General features: G+C 38.6%; 1 protein-coding gene across 1 annotated transcript; it reads left to right on the top strand.

Moving 5' to 3' along the window:
- Window positions 1-2988: 2988 nt before the first annotated feature.
- CRLF2 (cytokine receptor like factor 2) lies at window positions 2989-18349 on the top strand. Its single transcript, XM_009808391.2, has 8 exons — window positions 2989-3064; window positions 9965-10076; window positions 10833-11005; window positions 12599-12738; window positions 13478-13640; window positions 15647-15761; window positions 16807-16891; window positions 18077-18349. The coding sequence occupies exons 1-8, from the start codon at window positions 2989-2991 to the stop codon at window positions 18347-18349; spliced, it is 1137 nt and encodes a 378-aa protein (XP_009806693.2).
- Window positions 18350-18746: the final 397 nt, after the last annotated feature.

The following is an 18746-nucleotide window of genomic DNA, read 5'->3' as shown; positions in this document are numbered from 1 at the left end:
GGCAGGCAGAAATAAGAAAGACCTGGGGGAGAACAGATCCCGTGGCTCACAGACGGCTTTTCAGTACATGGACTGGGATCATCCATATTTGAAAAAATCAAAGCAGGTAATCAGAGCTGGCTTCCAGAAAGCAGAACCTGAAGCAGGTGGTTGGGGCAGTGTCTGCCTGCATGTGGGAGAGGTGGGAGGTGCCCAGGCCCTACATCCCTCAAGTGCCAAATCTGATGTTTCTCTCAGCAGTAGCAAAAATAGCTCGACAGTACATCAGATTTATGTAAGAAGTTTGTTTGACCAAGTCGTGTTTTTTTATTCACCAGGACCTCAGCCCTGGGTTTGTTTTCAAAAGTAGTAAAAGGAATAATTTTGTTTGACTTCAAGAGGCCCTCAGTGTCTTAAAAGGAAGTAGAAGCTCGTGGGAGGGACAATTACTTGAGGTACCTGGTAGGAGGAAATGGTCAGTGCTGTTGTCACTTGAGATTTAGATCTTGTTTTAGATGTAGTGTCTCAAAATCAGAATAATAGTAACAAGCCATAAGGAATTTGAGATACCTTTTCTTTGCACATTGTCTCCCCACATCCCTTTCCCCCAAAGAATGAACTGTCTTAGGAGGTCTGCGGTCCAGTGTGTTTTACCTTTATAAAAAGCAGACAGGGGCAAATTGGGCTCCATCACAGTCAAGACACATTTTCTGGAAGGAAAGACAAGACACGTGTTCTGGAAGGAAAATGTGTTTTCAACTCAAATGGGGACATGTGGGAGTTTCCATGTCCTGGGGAACCGGAGAATTCTGGATCTCTGCCTTCATTTGTTTACCTCACTGGCTTCTGCAGTGCTGACTGTGGAAACCATGAGCGACTTCAGCTTTCCATTAACTATCACCTACAACCTAGTTTAGTATTTCAGTTCTGTGTTGCTTGTTATTTTAGTTCTAAGAATTAATGTCTCCCTGGAGGAACTTGATCAAAGCAGGGGCTAGACAGTTAAGAGTCCTGTATGTGTGTCAGACAGTCGTGCTGGGGTTTCCAAGGGTCACTGAGATTTGAATAGGTCTTCCTGGGACACGCAACAGATAAACCAGTGAAAGTAGCCATCCTGAGGAAAGTGAATAGCCAGATCAAAACTGGTATCACAACACCTGGCTGGAGACTTTGATGATATGATAAAGCTGTCAAGGGTCTCATCTGACAAACAGGACTGTTGGGTTAAAAAGAACAGTGAGCATGTTAAGGAAGGCACTGAGAGGAATTAAAAGAAGCCTAAACAGAAATCACGGCAGCACTTCTGGGTGTCTTCCCAGCCACGATCAAGCTCCCTACCTAGTACCATTTGAGGCAAACTTCCACTCTCCCTACTTGAGAAACTGGAGGCAAAAGGTAGTCTAGGGGACGAGGTCTCCAGAAGGTAGTACGGTGTGTGTGCCCAGGCCACTTTGCATGTAGTATGACTGAGTCATTCATCTGCCCAAGTATGTCCCTGCATGAGAAGAAGGTTCCTGTACTTTTTCTGATGCAAGCACAGAAAAAGCTTGAGACCAGCTAGGAAACACACACAGGAATTGAGGTCTACCATTTATATTTTTACATGTTGATTTCATGGAGCAGCTTATTTTGTGTAATGCTTAATGAATGGAGTGGATTTGAGGGGACTCAGTCTGCTTGCCTGTTTCACAAGTCCCTAGAAAAGTAAACTGTAAACCTTTACCAGGATGTGAAGGGAGCAGCTAGCAAGTGCAGAGAAGAAAGCACTTTGTCACTCAGGGCTGCCTTCCCGACCTCTTGCTGGACAAGGCAGCAGGCTAGGGCCATGCTGACTTATCAGTTCAGGTTAGGACCATCCTTGTGAAGGGAATCTCGTAATCATCCCCATGCTTTTGTGCACACAGTGGAGCACTGTGTTCCTCTTGGGAGAGCCCAGCCCAGAAGATGCACTCCAGGACAACATCTAGCAGACTCTGACTGCTAACAGGCATTCAGCCCATGGGGCTGGACTGATACTAGTCTCAGGAAGACTCCCTGTTGTCCCCATGCACACTGTGTGGCTCTTGAATTCTTCAGCACCAACTGCTTCACCCCACTGCTTCACCCCTCCTGCTTGCTGCACTACTATGTGGACATAATCTAAGCCTAGTTTACTGCAGACCTACAGAAAATAGGTCTCTTTAGACATGATAATTGTGATTATTATAAGATTTTAAGTTCTGCTATTTCTAATATATGTCTCATCTCAGGCAAAATACTGTTCTATTTCCCACTTTCTATGTATAATTTTAGTTATATGGATATACAAGGTATAGGTATAGTGTGTTTATATAACGTTAGGTATATGGATATATTTGGAAGCTATAGCAGCATATATGCGTCCAGGTAACACAAGAGGAAATTCACCCTAGTGCCAGCTCTTGTGTAATAGCCTCCCTACCCCTAGCAGCTCATGTGTCTCTGTCACAAAAAGGCCCACAACTTCTGCCTCTGATTACGCGACAGAAGTGGCTCAAGCCAGCTGAGGTGCGCCAGGCATGTGGAGTGGCAGTATAAACATCTGCTAGCACAAACAGCACCTGATTTGTAAGTAAGTGGGGAGACAGGGTGTTTGTACCTCTCCTACCTGCAGGTCACTGGGCACTTTGAGGTCAGTGTCTTCATCCATGATAGGATGTAGCCACAGCTATGCACAGCTACCTGGTTCTCATTTGGATCAGGGCTATGGTCACCTCTGATTGATACAGCTGTGAAAAGATAAAGCAAAGTGCTGATGAGATAATTCATATTCTGAGACATTAATTTTATTTTCTTTAACATATTATGAAGAAGGTGTGCATTCCAAAGTCCTGCACTTCTGATTTGTTTATAGCTAGAGATATTTCAATTTTTTATTTCCTGTAGTCATTTCCTCCAGTTCCCTCCAGCCTCTGGTATAAAGTGATCAAATAGCAACGTCCAGAGATTATGATTACTCATCTCTTCACAGTCTGTTGTGTCATTCCAACCATGAGACTCATCTTTCAAACATGTTCAGTGATCTTCATTCTGGGCAACCTGGTGGCTTCTCAGTCACAATCTCCTGGTAAGTTTGAATCCACAGATATTTATTTAAGAAATTGATATATTAGTTAGCAATATTTCTGTGCCTACTTTACCTCATGTGTTACAATATTCAGTACTTTTTTGGTGAAAAGAATCAACCAAACAGAAACTGATATCCAGCAGAGATGAAAATGGATTCTTAAAAAAACCCAATAATGATGATGATAATAACAGATTTCTATGAAAATTTTCTAATTAAAAATTAAAGCAGAACTCGCTAAGATTGTGTCTGTTCTTTAAGCAGGGCTACTTACTGTCTAAGACATAGGTTATAACAGAGTAGACTGCATCCAATAAAGACTAGCCTTCACATTGAACAAAGGTGGATAAAACAGATTCCAGGTAAGTCTTCAGCGCTTAGTATTCTGGAAGAATGAACATGATGGGAAAATATCCAGCAATATCTTGCACCTGAGAAAGCATCAAGGTAAAAATAGTATTAAACAGCAAAATTAAGAAAGACATTATTATTTGGCTACCTAAATATAAGAACATCTCTATTTCATGTGTTTGTCTGCAATGCCATTACTTATAGCTTGCCAAAGATAAATGGATTTTTACAGAAATCAAACATAAAGCCCAACACATAGACCAATAATCTAATCTTCACTTTTCTTAATTTATGACAAGTTCCCTCTCATTCATTTTATAAGGAGAAAGAAATACTTTAAAGTTATGCTCTGGTCTTATCAACCTATAAATCAGCTCTCTGTTCTGCTGTACATACAGTAAGTACTATTTTCGGCAATGCAGCACCACCTGATTCTCCAGTGTTAATTGCTCCTGTGAGTCACTGGCTCTCCTGTGAGGGGACATGACTCTTCCCTGTCCTGAGATGGCAACCACCTATAGCCATGATGTGCTGATGGCATGAATTTGTGGAACAAAAGTTGAAAATTACAGTTGTGGTGTTTATTTGATGCAAAATGTTGTGATGCATAGCAATGGTTGGTGATCTTCTGAAAAAAAAAAAAAACCCACTCAGTTTGATGGGTTACGAGAATTATGCTATAAGGATTATGCCTTGCCTCAAAGTGTCTATAAAAAAATATCTCTTGCTGACTTGTTCCTTTTCTTGAAAAGAGGTTTTCTATTAAGTCTCTGTCCTGTACATTGAATTCAGCAGTCTTGTGTGCAAGGAGTTGCACTTTTGCCTACATGTGTTCCTATTAACGAAATTAAACTGTTCTCATAGATCATTAGTATTAAGGGTAACTAAAGACTGTAGGCTCAGATCTGGGTCTGGCTAGCCAGTAGTTTCTATACAGTGTGCTGCAATATGTGGAAGTTCAACATGTGGTTACTTATCAGGTTTCATCAGTGTAAGGAAATCAAAAGTGGTTTTTCTTCGTTGTTATGTTTCAATGAGGTTGCAACTGTTCCAGTACATGCATGTTCCATTCTGTTATCTTTGCAGATTGACATTCTGCCTCTCCTTTTTCTTTTCTTTGATCTGTTCCGTGACATTCAGCCTTTTTACAATGTTTCCCTTCAATAGTATTTTTTCTCAGTAATAAACTTTGAAAAGTGACTTGGAGGTGGAATGTACTTGCTCATATTCTTGCTCATGGTTGTGTCTGCATAACTAATCGCTTAAGGAAATTTATTTTTTTTCCCCTGTAAAAATACTTTCTCCACACACCAGAGTGGTATTTTCCGTGCTTCTCTGTCCTGAGAAGAGCTAGGTGCCCAGCAGTGCCTGTGAGGTTAAAGACTTGCATGGAGCCCTACCAGTCCCTGTCTGGTTTTACCGAAGATATAGACTTGGATAATTTTCTCTGAAGCTTATGCTCTGGGGCACTGGTATGTGTCCTACAGCACTGCAACATACTGCATACCTAGCTAGACCTCAGACAGAAAGACCTAGCCATCCTCAGACAGAAAGTTGCTGACACTCCTCTTTAGCCCAGGGACTGACTGTTCATAATATTTTTGACCTTTCCATCTACCCATTATCATAATACAGAGAATAATGATAAATGTGTTACTTCAGTCTATTGTGTGCCTCTAGGATCATGAATAGAAGAATGTTTTAAATAATTGCAATTACTGTGGAAGAGCTGGCACATTAACTGAGAACGATCTGCAGTGTTACAGGTGGATTCATAAAAATGCCATCATAAAGAAAGGGAGAGAAATGGTCCCCTCTATTCTCGTTCTCTCTATCTCTTTCCATTAACAAAAGATATGAATGATTCTGCCTCCAGAAGTATAGGTGTATAGGCACTTCAAAAAAAAGAAAAAGGAAACTGAACATCTTTTCAGTTAAAGGTAAAGGAAAGATCATCAGAAGGAAATACCAGATTTCAGATAACCTGTACATGTCCTCAGAGGATTTGATGTCCGTTTAATCCAAACTTTAAAAACCTCACTTAGGCTATGCATCTTTTCATGTTAAAATGTGATTTATGCAACATATACATGCTATAATTTGAAAAGATGCATGCAAACCTTTCCTGAACATTTACACAAAACCCAACTCATGCCACATTCAAAAAGGCTACAAAACTCATGAAATCAGAAAACACAGTAGAAAATTGCCCTGACTAGAGCTCTAGAAACACAGTCTTTAATAATAAAAGATTGGTAAAGCTTTTTCTGTCCTACCTAGCTAATGAATTATGTTAAGACTGATTTCTTATGAAGTCCTTAAAAACTAGAGCACAGGAAAGAATATGTATATATCACCAGTTTATTACAATTTCTATACCATTTCTATTAAATGGTTCTATTTATTGTTAAAGTATTTAATAATGTATTACCTTCCATTTTAGTACATAAATAACTGCAGTTACCGGACTTTACATTTAAACGTTAAAATCCCAGAGTTTCAATTCATGTAGGTTTTTTGCAGAAGAAGGTTCTGATCCTAGAAAGATTTATATGTGTTGTTAAGATGCTGCGCTCTGAGTAATCCTGCCGAAGTCAAGTGAACTACTCAGAGTGTGCAAAGTTAAGTCCATCAATAAATCACTGCAGGACTGGAGCCAAACTGATACTCTTCTCTGTCATCCAAAAAAATATGCATTGCCAAACCCAAGATTTAGTGTGCATCTCTGAGTTGCAGCCTGTAATGGGTAGTATAGAGCTATCATAAAGTAACTGAAAAATAGAGAATACTGAGTCCAAGTTCTCCAAGATTCAGAATGAATTGGTGACTTTTGTTGCCTTCCAACATGCCAGTCAGATCAGACCCTCAGGTTTTAGTGTCCACTCCTTAGTTTGTAGAAATCCCCTGTGGACCCTCTGATTTCCTTATTATCCATCTCCAGAGCCAATCACGCCTTGACTCACCCACTAACAGTTTGAAGAGCTCGAACACCCCATTGAAGGAACTTTATGGGATTCAGGGTTTTGATCCTGGTATCCTTTTTGCGTTGGAATTGAGGGAAAATATGGCAACCTAAAAAAGGATTTCAAGAGTTGGCCTGTACAGAGAGGGAAGGGTGGGTTACCACTTTACCAAAATCTTTACTTTTATTTCTCTGCTGGCAGTGTCAGGGTTGTGAGATACATAGTCACAGGTTCAAGGAGTTTCCCAAGCACACATCAACTATTCAATCTAAATATTGTCACCATAGTTTTTCTCAGGTGTATACAAAAAATTTGCATGAGCAAATTCTGTGTGATCTCTCTCACAATTAATGAACCAGTGCTATCTGTGTTAATTCCACCAATTTCCCTATAAACATTATTTTAAAAAAAGAAAGTTATTTATACTGCCCAGTAAGAGAAAATTCATTCAGAAAGACTAATTAGTACAATATTATTTTACCACTCTGAACTTGGAGGGATAAAACTCATAGCATTGCATTATTTTCGTCTTGGAGGTATTTAAAACATGCTTTTCCTCTCCTTTCTTCTCTTCTTTTAATGGTGTTGCCTATTTAGGTTACAAACTCCCTTTTTCCTCTTCCTCCCTTTTTTCTGTGCCTGTACGACTCTTGTGACCAAATTGACTGAACGCCTCAGAGCGATTAGAACCATTTTTCGCAGCAAATTCTACAAGATCCTCCAAAACCTTTACAGATCATTTGACATCTGCAAACACCTACTTTTCACCAGTAAAGTTATGTCTTTGCTCTATTATTCCCTTCAGACTTCAGATATTAGCAACTCCATGATACTGAGCAACCTGAGAGCAGTCTCATATATACACCCAACCCACACCATTTTCTTAACACTAGAAATCAATGCAAGCATATCTTTCACATCATAGGCCAACTGCTGCAACCTCACAGATGGGGAGCAATGGAATAAACGCTGGGTGTCGAGCCCACCCTCCAAATAACGGAAAAATCACTGCTGTGTTTTTCATTGGGTCTGCCCAGGTGCCCAATCCAAGTTGAGGGTTTTGAGCTGGCAACCTTCATCTGGTAAGGGCCCTGGTACAGCCTGGATTAGTTGGCTATGCCGAATATAGAACTCTCAGATACCTACTCCTTGATATGTCCTACTGGTGAGACTGCATGCCTCTCTGCTTAGCACATAGCCTATTTGAAATCTTTTTGTCAAGCGCAGGAAGACGGGTGTGCACAGTTCTCTGCAGAGATGTTAAGCCACCTTCTGAGATTAAACTGAAGAATTTTGTTCATGTGTAAAAATTGATTCAAAAACATGCCCTACAAACAGCATTTTGTCATTATACCAAACTATTGTGCTCATAGAAAAATCATCGTAAATTAATTTTGAAATTAATTATCCTTGAAAATATGTGATTAAGAAAGCAAGTACTCTTCCTGGTTTTGTTTTCATAATTGAAGCATGAACATTAACAGTTCTTTCTCAAAGTAAGAATATCTGCAATCAGACTATTCATCAAAAAGTGGAAAGTACATATTTTGTTGCTTCTAAAGGGAATTGAAAGGATTCATTCTATACTTATAAAAATTACCTCAGGGCAGTACAGTATTGTCCTTTCACTAACATCTATATTCTTTTTCATAATGTTAATTTTACTTAAAGATGGAGAACATGTAATTATACACTCAAATATACATCAAATATACCTTTAACTATCTTTATAGAAAATCTAAGTGCAAGTAGTCATATGGATTTCAGTTACACTAAGCATAACACTAGATACTGCACAGCACAACCATACTAGAATTTAGTCAATAAGAATTAAAATGTGTTAGTGCAATTGCAGACCAAGAATCCACTGTTAGGCACTTTGCCATCATATTTCTCAGTGGCTTTAGTTAAAGACAAGATCATCTCTTAGACCTGCTGAGAGGACTGACTTACAAAGGGCTTGAGGAGTTAGGAAACAAGGGCCAGGCAGTCTCTGTAACAGAGGTAGAACTGGCTAGATGAATTCCATTTTATGGTAGCTTTTGAGGTTTTGAAGTTCTGTTTTTGCTTCAGCGTGTGATAGTACTGACTTCTTTATTCTTCAGAAAAGCACATGAGATTTTCCATTTGAGAAAACAATATAGAACAAGCTTGCAGGCATTAGCTAGAAGATGCAGGAGTTTTAGTTTCAAGTCCTTCTCCTGAGTAAGAGCAGAATCTTTTTTACCAGACCTCCATGAATCATATAGCAGGGACCTGCAGCTACATTTACCCAGTGTCTCTTGGATTTCTGTCATTACTGACTCTTGAATGATTTTGACAAAACGGTATGTTACAACATAATTCCACCTATGCAAAAATGTTTTGACTAACTCTAATTACAGAAGTCATGAAACGTATAGATGCAGAGATAGAGCCCTGAAAATAGGGGCGAAAAGGTTACTTGAACCCACATGCCTTTCTCACATTCTTAGTGTTGATTAAGGAGCAAAAGATAGCAACCATAAGGATAGTTAGGCTTCATTCCCGTGAACATTCAGGATCACTGTATGTGATAAAAAGCTCATAAGAAATGTTTTAAAATTTTTCCTCTTTAAACCCCTTCAAAAGTCCAAAGTGTTATAAAATGTAGACAGCAATCAAAACTCAAATCCTCTATTCTCCCGCTAGGCAGGAATATTCCAACAAAAGTTTTTAGTGGTAAGCACTTCATGTCTGGAGACATCAATCTGCAAATTTTACCCTCAAGTGGTTTCTTGCTGATATTCAAGATACATTTTCATCCTCTTTGTTCGTTCAAGTAAATATAATTTCACATCCTATAGAATGCAAAATAAATAATTCGTCCTTTTCCTTGATATAGAATGGATTTCTAATCCTTCTGCCTTCTTAATTTCTCCATTTTTCAATGACAGATTTATCTTCAGTGTCTGATTGTGGAATCCTGATGGACACACAATTAAAATACCTGTGTCCTTAGCAAGAACTGTAACAAGGAGAGGGTCAGGAGAGGAAATAATATCTGCGTGCAGTCAGAGGACATTAAGTGATCTTGTTTGTCTGTAAGGTGGAATTGGCCGCAACCACATAGATCAAATATGCAGTACACCTGCTTGTGCTGATCTGCTCTGGGTTCCTGTGGGTCTTGACCTGGTCTTCACCCATGGTGTTTGTCCCTTGTTTCCTACAGTAAACATTTGACAGTTTACACACAGGGTCCACGGGGCATTAGTTCCCAAATAGTTTTCCTTAGCAGGAAAACCTTAGCAGGTATTATGGGGGAAGGTTGGCCTCAAGGTGTAGGCCCTATGCATTGCATGCACAGGAACCTTTTGGCTCAGGGACCATGGGGTGCTCTCTGGTGTTGCTGTGCATGCTTTCATTTTACTATTTTAAAATTCTAATTGCAACCTCCCTAGGTTATTTTACTCTGTTTCCTTGCATTTTAGATATTCTTGTCTTCTTCTTGTATGATCGTCTGAGTCTATTGCATACATATCCTTGAAATACTGATAACTTACCAATGTCAAGGGATGTTTTTCATACTCACTGCAAAAATCACATTCTCTGTCAATGTCCTGGGCAGGTTGGAAAGATGCCATCAGCACCACAATAATCAACTTCAATAATGAGAAGATGCAGATCACATGGGCAGCAAAGGAACTATTTCCCGTTGAGAATGTGTCATTTTCTTATACGTGAGTATTGACAATGCCTATTCTTCTCTTCTTAAAAGACTTATTTTGGGAGACTGAAATATCTAAGTCCGTTTGAGTCTTCTGTGATCCATACCTGCAAATGCTTTTAACGTTTGTTAATCATCCAGCATGAAACCTGTTTATATTCACAACCTGCTACAGAAGTGTACAAATCAGTAAGTCTGCTGAATAGTCAGTCACAACAGACATTATATGAAAGATTTGTCCCTCTTCCGTCATTGTGCTAAATGCTAATGTTAATTACACTATTGAAGGTGTTTTTTCCACATGTGTGTATATTTTCCTTATTAACTGATGTCATTAATTACTAACAGAAATTTAATGTTTTGGTTAAAGACAGTCATAGCGCTTGAGCTTCCCTTTTCTTTCTGGGTGGTATATGTGAAAGAACTTTTAGCAGTGCAATCTTGGAAACAGATTAATGAAAACATCTGTCTGAACAAGTAATTCTCTTATTAGAAAACAACAACAACAACATGAAGGAAACTTGATAATTTCAGACTGCATCAAAACCCAGAGCTGGAATGTCAATGAGGTTTGGGTAATGAATTCTCTAACACCACTATGAAATTTGCTGCTTCAAGAAATTCCATAATCAGACTTCCCTTGGTAGGAGCATTTGAAAAAGAAAAAAAAAAAAAGAAAGAAAGAAAGAAGAAAGAACAATGACAAAAAGGAATGAACTTGTGTTAACTGGTAAGAGTGTTCCATTCACCAATATTATTTCATTTATAGATTTGATGAGGGCAAGCATAAAGTTTGGAAGCCATGTCCCACCTATTTATTGGATCAAGATTATAATTCTGGATGTCTTTTTAAGACAGAAGGACCCACCCTTGCCATCTCTATCAGGAATAGCAATGGAAGTGAAGAGCTTTTTTCTAAAAGACTAAAATCTGATTTTTATAGTAAGTATGTAATATCACAACTACGTTGGTAGTCCTAGTGTTTTCACTGATTCTCTAGTTGTCCTTAGTTTGAGAAGAAATCAATTATATTGGTGTATAAAATGTTATTAATTTGTGTGCTAGAACCAAATTATAGTTATTTCATGTTGATTTTCACCCCTTGCTGTCATCAGTAGTTACACAGGCCTGTGTGCAGCTACAGCTAAGTGAGATTACATGAGACAGTCAGATTTGTCCCAAAAGAGTTTCAAAATCAGAATGAAAATACTAAAATATGTGGATATGCTTAATCTAGTGCAGGCCTGCTCAGTATTCATATCAGGAAAATGAATAAAAGTTGATAGTTTCTTGTCTTAGTGCTGACTGTGTGATCTTTCTCATATGTTCAACCTTCCATTCTTTTGCCATCTTCCATGGGATCCGAGGCAGCAAACTACTTCTTATCAAAAAGGCTGTCATAAACCCATTATCAGATGTCAGTAGAAATTAGTTGAGTGGCTTCGGTACAGTACGACAACATAAAAGAGACATCCTCCTACTAGTAGAGAGACGATGCTCCTGTTTTTATTAAATCCCTCCTGCCCCCAAATACATATTTCACATCTAGTGTGAGATTAGTTTATCAAAATCTTCTGGAATTGCAGATAGTTACAGCATTTAAAGTGAAGGGATTTTTTCCGATAAAAATCACACAGAAAATATAAACCGCAGAATTATCTGAAAAAATATATATATTCCAAATACATTATTAGCATTTATTAATAAAGTTTTAGCAAAAAGGATTAAACAAAAACCTGTCAAGGCATCTAACTTTGAGAATACATTTATATCTCATAATTTTACCAATATCTCATAAGTTATGGAAAGTTGCAGCCTGATTCTTGAATTTTGGCTATTAAACACCCACTGATAGTCAAATGAATTTCAAAAGGGTTAGGTAACAAAACACAGATATCAGGGATCAGACTTAAGTCTTTAAACTAGGAAGGCAGAATTTTCATAATACAAAAAGGCAACTAGAAGGATTAAGAAAACAGGTAACACTCCTCATCCCTTATTTCCCACTACTGAAGACTAACCAGCTACATAGATCGAACCACTGAATGCTCTTCGGACCATCTGAAAACAGTGAGGAGTAGATTCAGTTGTGCACAGGTAGGCACCCAGTGCTTTTTGCACATGCCCCACTGTATCCCCATAGCCTCCAGCAGCTGCACAAGTGTGTCTTGTAGGTTTTATGGTACTGAATTTGTCAGTCCATTTCCAATGAAGAAGACTTTTTCTTTCTCTTGATTGCAGGGAGTATGAGGAGACTAGAGTCTTTCATTAAGTACTTGCAATAGGTTCCTGATATGAGATAGTATCTACCTTTGAATGTGGCACCTTGAATGATGAATAGTGTCATGGTGTCAAGCTCCATTTTGATGTTTAATAGGGAGGTCAGCTACAAAAGTGCGTTCTCCAAGAAGAAAGTCCACCTTCTTCACTTACTACTCAGAGAAACATTGAGACAAGGAAGGAAGAACAATAATTTTAACTGCAAAGTACTTCTTTTTAAGATACTATCACATAATCTGTTTCTCTTCTTCTTAGTAAAGCCCAACCGACCAGAAAACGTGACCTTCTTCTGGAAAGAAGACACCGTTACTGTAAGCTGTAATAAACCAGAGAGAGCTGTGAAGTGCTTGAGACTTGAGCTTCAATACAAAAGCAAGTTTGACAAAGACTGGCAAGTGAGTTGGACATAACATTTTTAATCAACATTGGAAGGAGCTGGAAGTAACATGTCCATAGAATGTAAAATAGAGTTGTTTTTGAATTGTTCTCCCATCCTATATTTTCTAATATAGCTGGTTGCAGAAAACAGTTAGATTTTTAGGATCCTGGATCCCTGCCATGCCAGAAATAATTTACTTTTTGAGTTATACCTAGTTGCCACCTGAAGAGCTGAGGACAATCTAAGGGAAAGGTCATATATTCAGAATAGAAGAGTTTTGGAAGACAAAAGCAGAAAGCAGAGTAGAGTTTAAAAGAAGAGTGAGAAAGGGAGAAAAAAACATGAAATAGACTGAGAGAAAAGAGAAGAGACAGGATTTTTATTTATTCTAAACATAGCTGTTAATTATTTCTAAATATTATTTCATTGACGTAACCTTTCCAGTCTCAAATATAACTTGTAAATATTTTGTGGATTTGAAGTGTCTTTGCATGTTGTAAATATGCAACTGTAACATAGTGCACTATGTAATGATTTTTATGACCTTCAACTCAATATCGGACAATGAGGAATGGCTATGAACTGTGAAGACTCAGTCAAGAAACAGAATTTCTCGAAACTCAGAGAAGTTAAAATGCAGTTCTGAGGTTTTGGGTTGGCCTATCCCTTGTCCTAGTTGTGACCATGACTGAGTGTAGCATTCTGAAGCACTGTCTTGAAAACCAGAATTAACGATGATATGCCTTCCTTCTCAGTCCAGAACTTCTAAGTGTTGCAGTGTTGGAGAGCAAGGCTTTGATCCGAGGAAATGCTATTCTTTCCGGGTCAGACTGAAGAGGCTAGTACCCTACTGCAACGTAGTTAATTACAGCAGTGACTGGGAAGCAGAAACATTTTGGATGAATGGCACATTATTAGGTAACAGTTGTGCTACATTCATATACTGTCTAAGTACAAATGGGGAAGCGGTGACTGCAAAAGAGGCTGGGAACATGCAGCAAATTAATGTTGCACTGTTGTGCTCCATCTTCTGTTATCAAAGAAAGTTCATGTGGATCTCTAATTGCCCACGTTTAACTCCTGTCCACTTTGTTCCTGATGGCCCATAACACTATCAATTTATGCCATTATCAGCAAAGTTTAGAGTGTCCTTATTATTTGTGTTACAATAGTGTCTAGGGTCCACCAATGACAGTGATATGATGCATGGTGGGCGGGCGGTTGTCCACATATGATATATGGACATCCAACCCGAACCCCAAGAAAATACTTGATCCCCCATTTTTGAAGGCCATTTGTTTTGAAAGTCCATCCAGTTGAACTACAGAACCAGAGGTCATAGCAGTCTGATGCTCATATGTGCTGGATTGATCAAAACAGGGAGGATGGGGGAAAAGAGATGAAATGGAAGCAAAGTCAGTATCAGCACTGCTTTCCCACCAGAAAGACACATTTAACCGAGTGCAATTGACTATCTTTGATGGAAACAGTATTTCTATTAGTTATCAAAACCAAAAAACAGATTTGCTGTAGTAAAGAAAAGACTGTACACCATCCCAGCACATTCGTGTCATATCAACTAAGCATAAAATGCCACCCACTAAGTTTTAACAGAACTATGAGACACCCAGATATCCAGTATACCCAGATCCGAGTTCTCTAAAATGCAATGGGCTATTAGCTCACCTGAAGAAAATCTGTATACACAAAGTTGGGATGAAATCCTGGAGCACAGGTATGTGCAGCCTGTGCACTAGTAGTAGCCACAGTGCTGACCTCCACAGAAGCCTCCTCCACCATGCAAATTGTGAGCCTGCAAGCATGTCCTCAGGTGTGGCTGGCAAATGCCCTTAAGAAAACACAGAAGACAATGTCTCCCTGTGCACCTCTGAGAGGTGAGCAGATAACACCCCTACCTGGACCATTTGACCAGAGGCTGCCAGCAGGTAACTGAAAGGACAGAAAGCACAGAGGAGACAGACTAGTGGTTCAGTCACTCTGGGTGCCCTGGATCAGAAGTGACATTGGTACAGCCCCTTCGTTGGGGTAAGTGCATCACTTCAGGTCTTTAATGAGTTATTACTGACTCCAAATCTAACATCAGAGGAAGCCGTGAACAAAGCTGTGCTCAAGAAATTTCATAGACTCTGAATACCTTACTTGGGGATCACAATTTTTCTTGTGGCTTTCTGGCAAGCTGAACAAAGCAGGCAGGTGGAACAAGCTGAGCAGTTGCTCCTTTATGAATAATCAGTTTAGGTTTTATAGCATTTATGTGGAGAGCAGAAGGTCAGTAGTAGGAGGTAGAGTTTTGAGGTGGCATTACAAAAGCTGGAGGAAAACCACTGAGAAAATGCCAAAAAGTGAACAAATGCATTAGTTTTACATACCTGTGTGTTAGATGATATCCTGCCACCAGTTACTTTCTGGGTATCAGCACTTGTGGTTTGCTGGCTTTTTGTTTGCTGGGATGGGGGAGATGTTGTTTGCTTGTTTGTTTTATCTTGAGAAATAAGACATTCAGGCTACATGTAAAATTTTACTTGCGGCTTTAGTGATTGTAAGTAGGTGTATGTAATGTAGATCTTAGCACAAAGTTGCTGAATCACTATCAATGCAATGTGATGAAGATGAAAAGAAATACTCAATTCATTCATAATGCCTCGACTCTTTGCCTGTAAACCTGCTCCTTTGTCCTGTACCAGGTCAATTTAGATAAATAAAAGCACAATTTTCTTTTGTTGCAAGGTTTGGGGAAAGATGGCTTTTCTTCTCAGTTTCAGTTGAACTTGTCTTATTTGTTTTTAAAAAGTTTTTTGTTTTTTTTTTCTTAAAGAAAAGTCAATATTCTAGCACGATTGGAAATATTTACTGTTAAAGCAAAAAATAATTTTTTCACATACTTTTTTTGTGATTATTCCTAGATTCATGTGATGATGATACAAAATCTCAGTCACACACAGTAATTGTTTTAAGTTGTTTGTTGGCAGTACTTCTAATGATACTTATCCTCTTGATTCTTCTGTGTAAATGGCAGAGGTAAATATAATTTTATTGGTTACTACTAAATAACCATGTCATGAAAATAGAGCTATCATTCAGGATCAAGTCTCTTAGCAGACAAAATTCTTATCTGATAAATGAAGTCATGATGAAGATGTAGAAGTCAGTAGCTTAATTACTATTTGAGGGATAATGCATTCTGGCCTTCTAAACACCAAGGCCTTTAATTTTCAAAAACAGAACAATTCTGGTAAAAGATAATGTTTCAGGATAAAATTCTGTCTCTTTCACTTAATTTCTTCTCTTTTTTTAGAAATCTAGTTAAATCCTGAGAAGCCAATTATTTTGGTTATTTCTTCCTTTCTTCCTAACTGACATTCTTTTGTGCAACTTTCATCGGACTCAATGTCTGTTTGTGGTAGGCTGAAGTAAGCTTGAGTGCATTCAACTTTAATAAGACTATCTCGATATTTGGATCTGCAGTTGAATGACTCTGTTCATGTTTAGAATCTACAATCTAAAAAAAAACCCCAAAACCATCAAACAACAGAAAAAAATCTGCAAATGCCCCAAATTTTGGCTTTTTCGCTGGGGGGGGAAAAAAAAAAAAAGCCAAAATTGCAGTATTTCAGAAAATGAGTTGAAAGCATATGGGACCCTGATAACCTTTTTAGATCATAAGTTGAGTTTTTTCTCCCATACTTCTATGTTTCAAGTTTACATTCGTGTTCACAAAGTCAGCCAGTCCCGCTGGTTGCTGCACCATCTTCCCTGTCTAGGGGACTGTAAAGCTCTGATTACTGCATGGAGCAGAATGGCACTTGCTGATTAGCTGGAAGTTTGTATAGAGTCCAGATTTTACTGGGATGGTGTTGCTGAAAATCCAGCAGAAAAATCACTCTTAGACTGATGGCGTTTTCATACTGCTTTTTGACTTTAGAACACTTTTAAAAGAAGTCAAGCCTAGAGTACTGTCACATAAAATATATTCGTGGCTACAGAACTGTGCTGAAGTAGATTTTTGTATGAATGACTCCACTATAACAAAACATGGATTTGTATTTTTCTTTCCTCTTTGCAGGCTTCAAAAGTCAGTCATGCCTGCTATACCAGATCCAAAATACATATTTGCTGATCTCTTCAATGATCATAATGGAAACTTCCAGGTAAACATTCGCTTCCTAACAAGGCTGTGAATTCTGCGGTGTTGAGAGTAATTTGAAAGTAGCTACTGATACTTGCTCTTCACAGACATTACCACAAGAGCTCTCTGACCTAAGAGAAAAGCTCTTCCCCTCATGCAACATCACCAAGAGGATTGACAGAACAAATACGAGAGCTTGTACAATCATTGTAGTGCTACTTTAGCACTGTGAAAAGACACTTACTATAGAAAGAGACAGAGAAATTGCTGGAGAAGGATTTAAGGGTGTCCAGAGGCACAATATCTGGTGAGATGCCATCGTGGTGTTTGCATCCATTCCTTGCTTCAACCTGATCTTCCCCTTTATGTTGGTGAAGTTCTGTGAGACTTAGTACTGAGACAGTGATGGCACTCATGCCTTTGGAGGCATCAGTCACAGTAGGAAGCATCCTCTCTTAACCACAGAGGTGTATGGTCTCTAAAACTTTAGACATGAAATGGTTGTCAAATGAATAGATCACAGATTTTGCTTTTGTTTTCTTACTGTTTCTTGAGTCCATGACATCACATCTGTGACATATTTTTCTGTATTAATTGGGCTGTCTTTATGTTAATTTCTACTAAGTTTCCTCTGAGTGGAGACAGGTGAAATATTTACATTTTCAAACCCAACGACAATATCAAAGAGCAGTAATAATGTTTCAGTGACAAACTGAAAACTTTCTGTATACAAGTTAGCTTTACACTGAAACTGAAGAAGAAATATATAAATGCAAATTAATACTGAAGCTTTAATACAGAAATGCTGTGTTGCGTAAATCTTCATGTGAACTCAGTCTCAATTTAGATTAAGCCAGGGCTTGGTCAAAGAATGCATGAGTCTATCAAGCAGGGAACACCAGGTGTTTTACACATCCAAGTTTTTCTAAAGGCCCTGATTAAATATGAAGATGTATTTACTGTAGTCTCAATAATAAGTAGGAATTTGTATGTAATTGTGGAATCCTGTCTGCTTTCCTGCCATCCTGCCTTTCTTCCATCCTGCTGTCTTATGTCCTGCTTGCCTATATTGCTTCCTTTTCATCTTCTCCATTGTGGCTTATCCTGGAAAGATGCCATTACTAAAGGAAAATCAGTGTCTGTACAGCCAGGTTTCTTTTGACTGATATCTCAGTCCCTGCTAACATCAACATTTTCATTTTCCTAGGAATGGATAGACAAAACTGGTCATGCAATGGTACAAACCAAGCTAGAATATGAAGAGCCAGAGGGCATCATTGAGGCAGAAAGCCAGCAAGAAAATGAGAAGAATAGTGACAAACAGGGGCCTCAAGAAAAAATCATCAGTTTTTCAAGAGCAGCTGAAAATAATGACCCCAAAGCAGCTCAGATTGCCTGTCTGATGCCAACATCCAACACTATAGCTTCTTTTGCTGGCTTCCAGATTTTAATGAATGATGACATGTATGTGATGTTATAAAATTTGCATAATGTAGAAGATGTTAGGAAATTACATAAAAGATCCTGATGAGTTTAGGGGAGAGGCTGAATAGAAAAGTTTGTCATGAGTAGACTCACATCAAGAAAGACACTAGGCTGTGTTATCTGGTTTCAGATCTGTTCTTTCCCAGCGCTTATGACCACTTGGGCAGGCTCAATGTTTGAAATAAATGCCTGACAATTTAAAGAGTTAGAATTTGTTGTTCTAATTGGGGTTTATCTCAAAGACTAAACTGAGCTCCATTTTCCTGTTATATAATAAGAGCTCTTCCGTGATACATGTTCGCAGAGCCAAGACTCAGTCCTTGCGCTAATGGAGTATGTAGGGCAGTGCAAACTGCGCTGTTATTCTTCCCAAATGAAGATAGAAAATAAAG

This window comes from Gavia stellata, chromosome 1, assembly GCF_030936135.1.
Source record: "Gavia stellata isolate bGavSte3 chromosome 1, bGavSte3.hap2, whole genome shotgun sequence".
NCBI classification, from domain to species: domain Eukaryota; kingdom Metazoa; phylum Chordata; class Aves; order Gaviiformes; family Gaviidae; genus Gavia; species Gavia stellata.
Note: the sequence above shows the minus strand (reverse complement) of the source record. Positions and strands in the feature narration are given on the sequence as shown.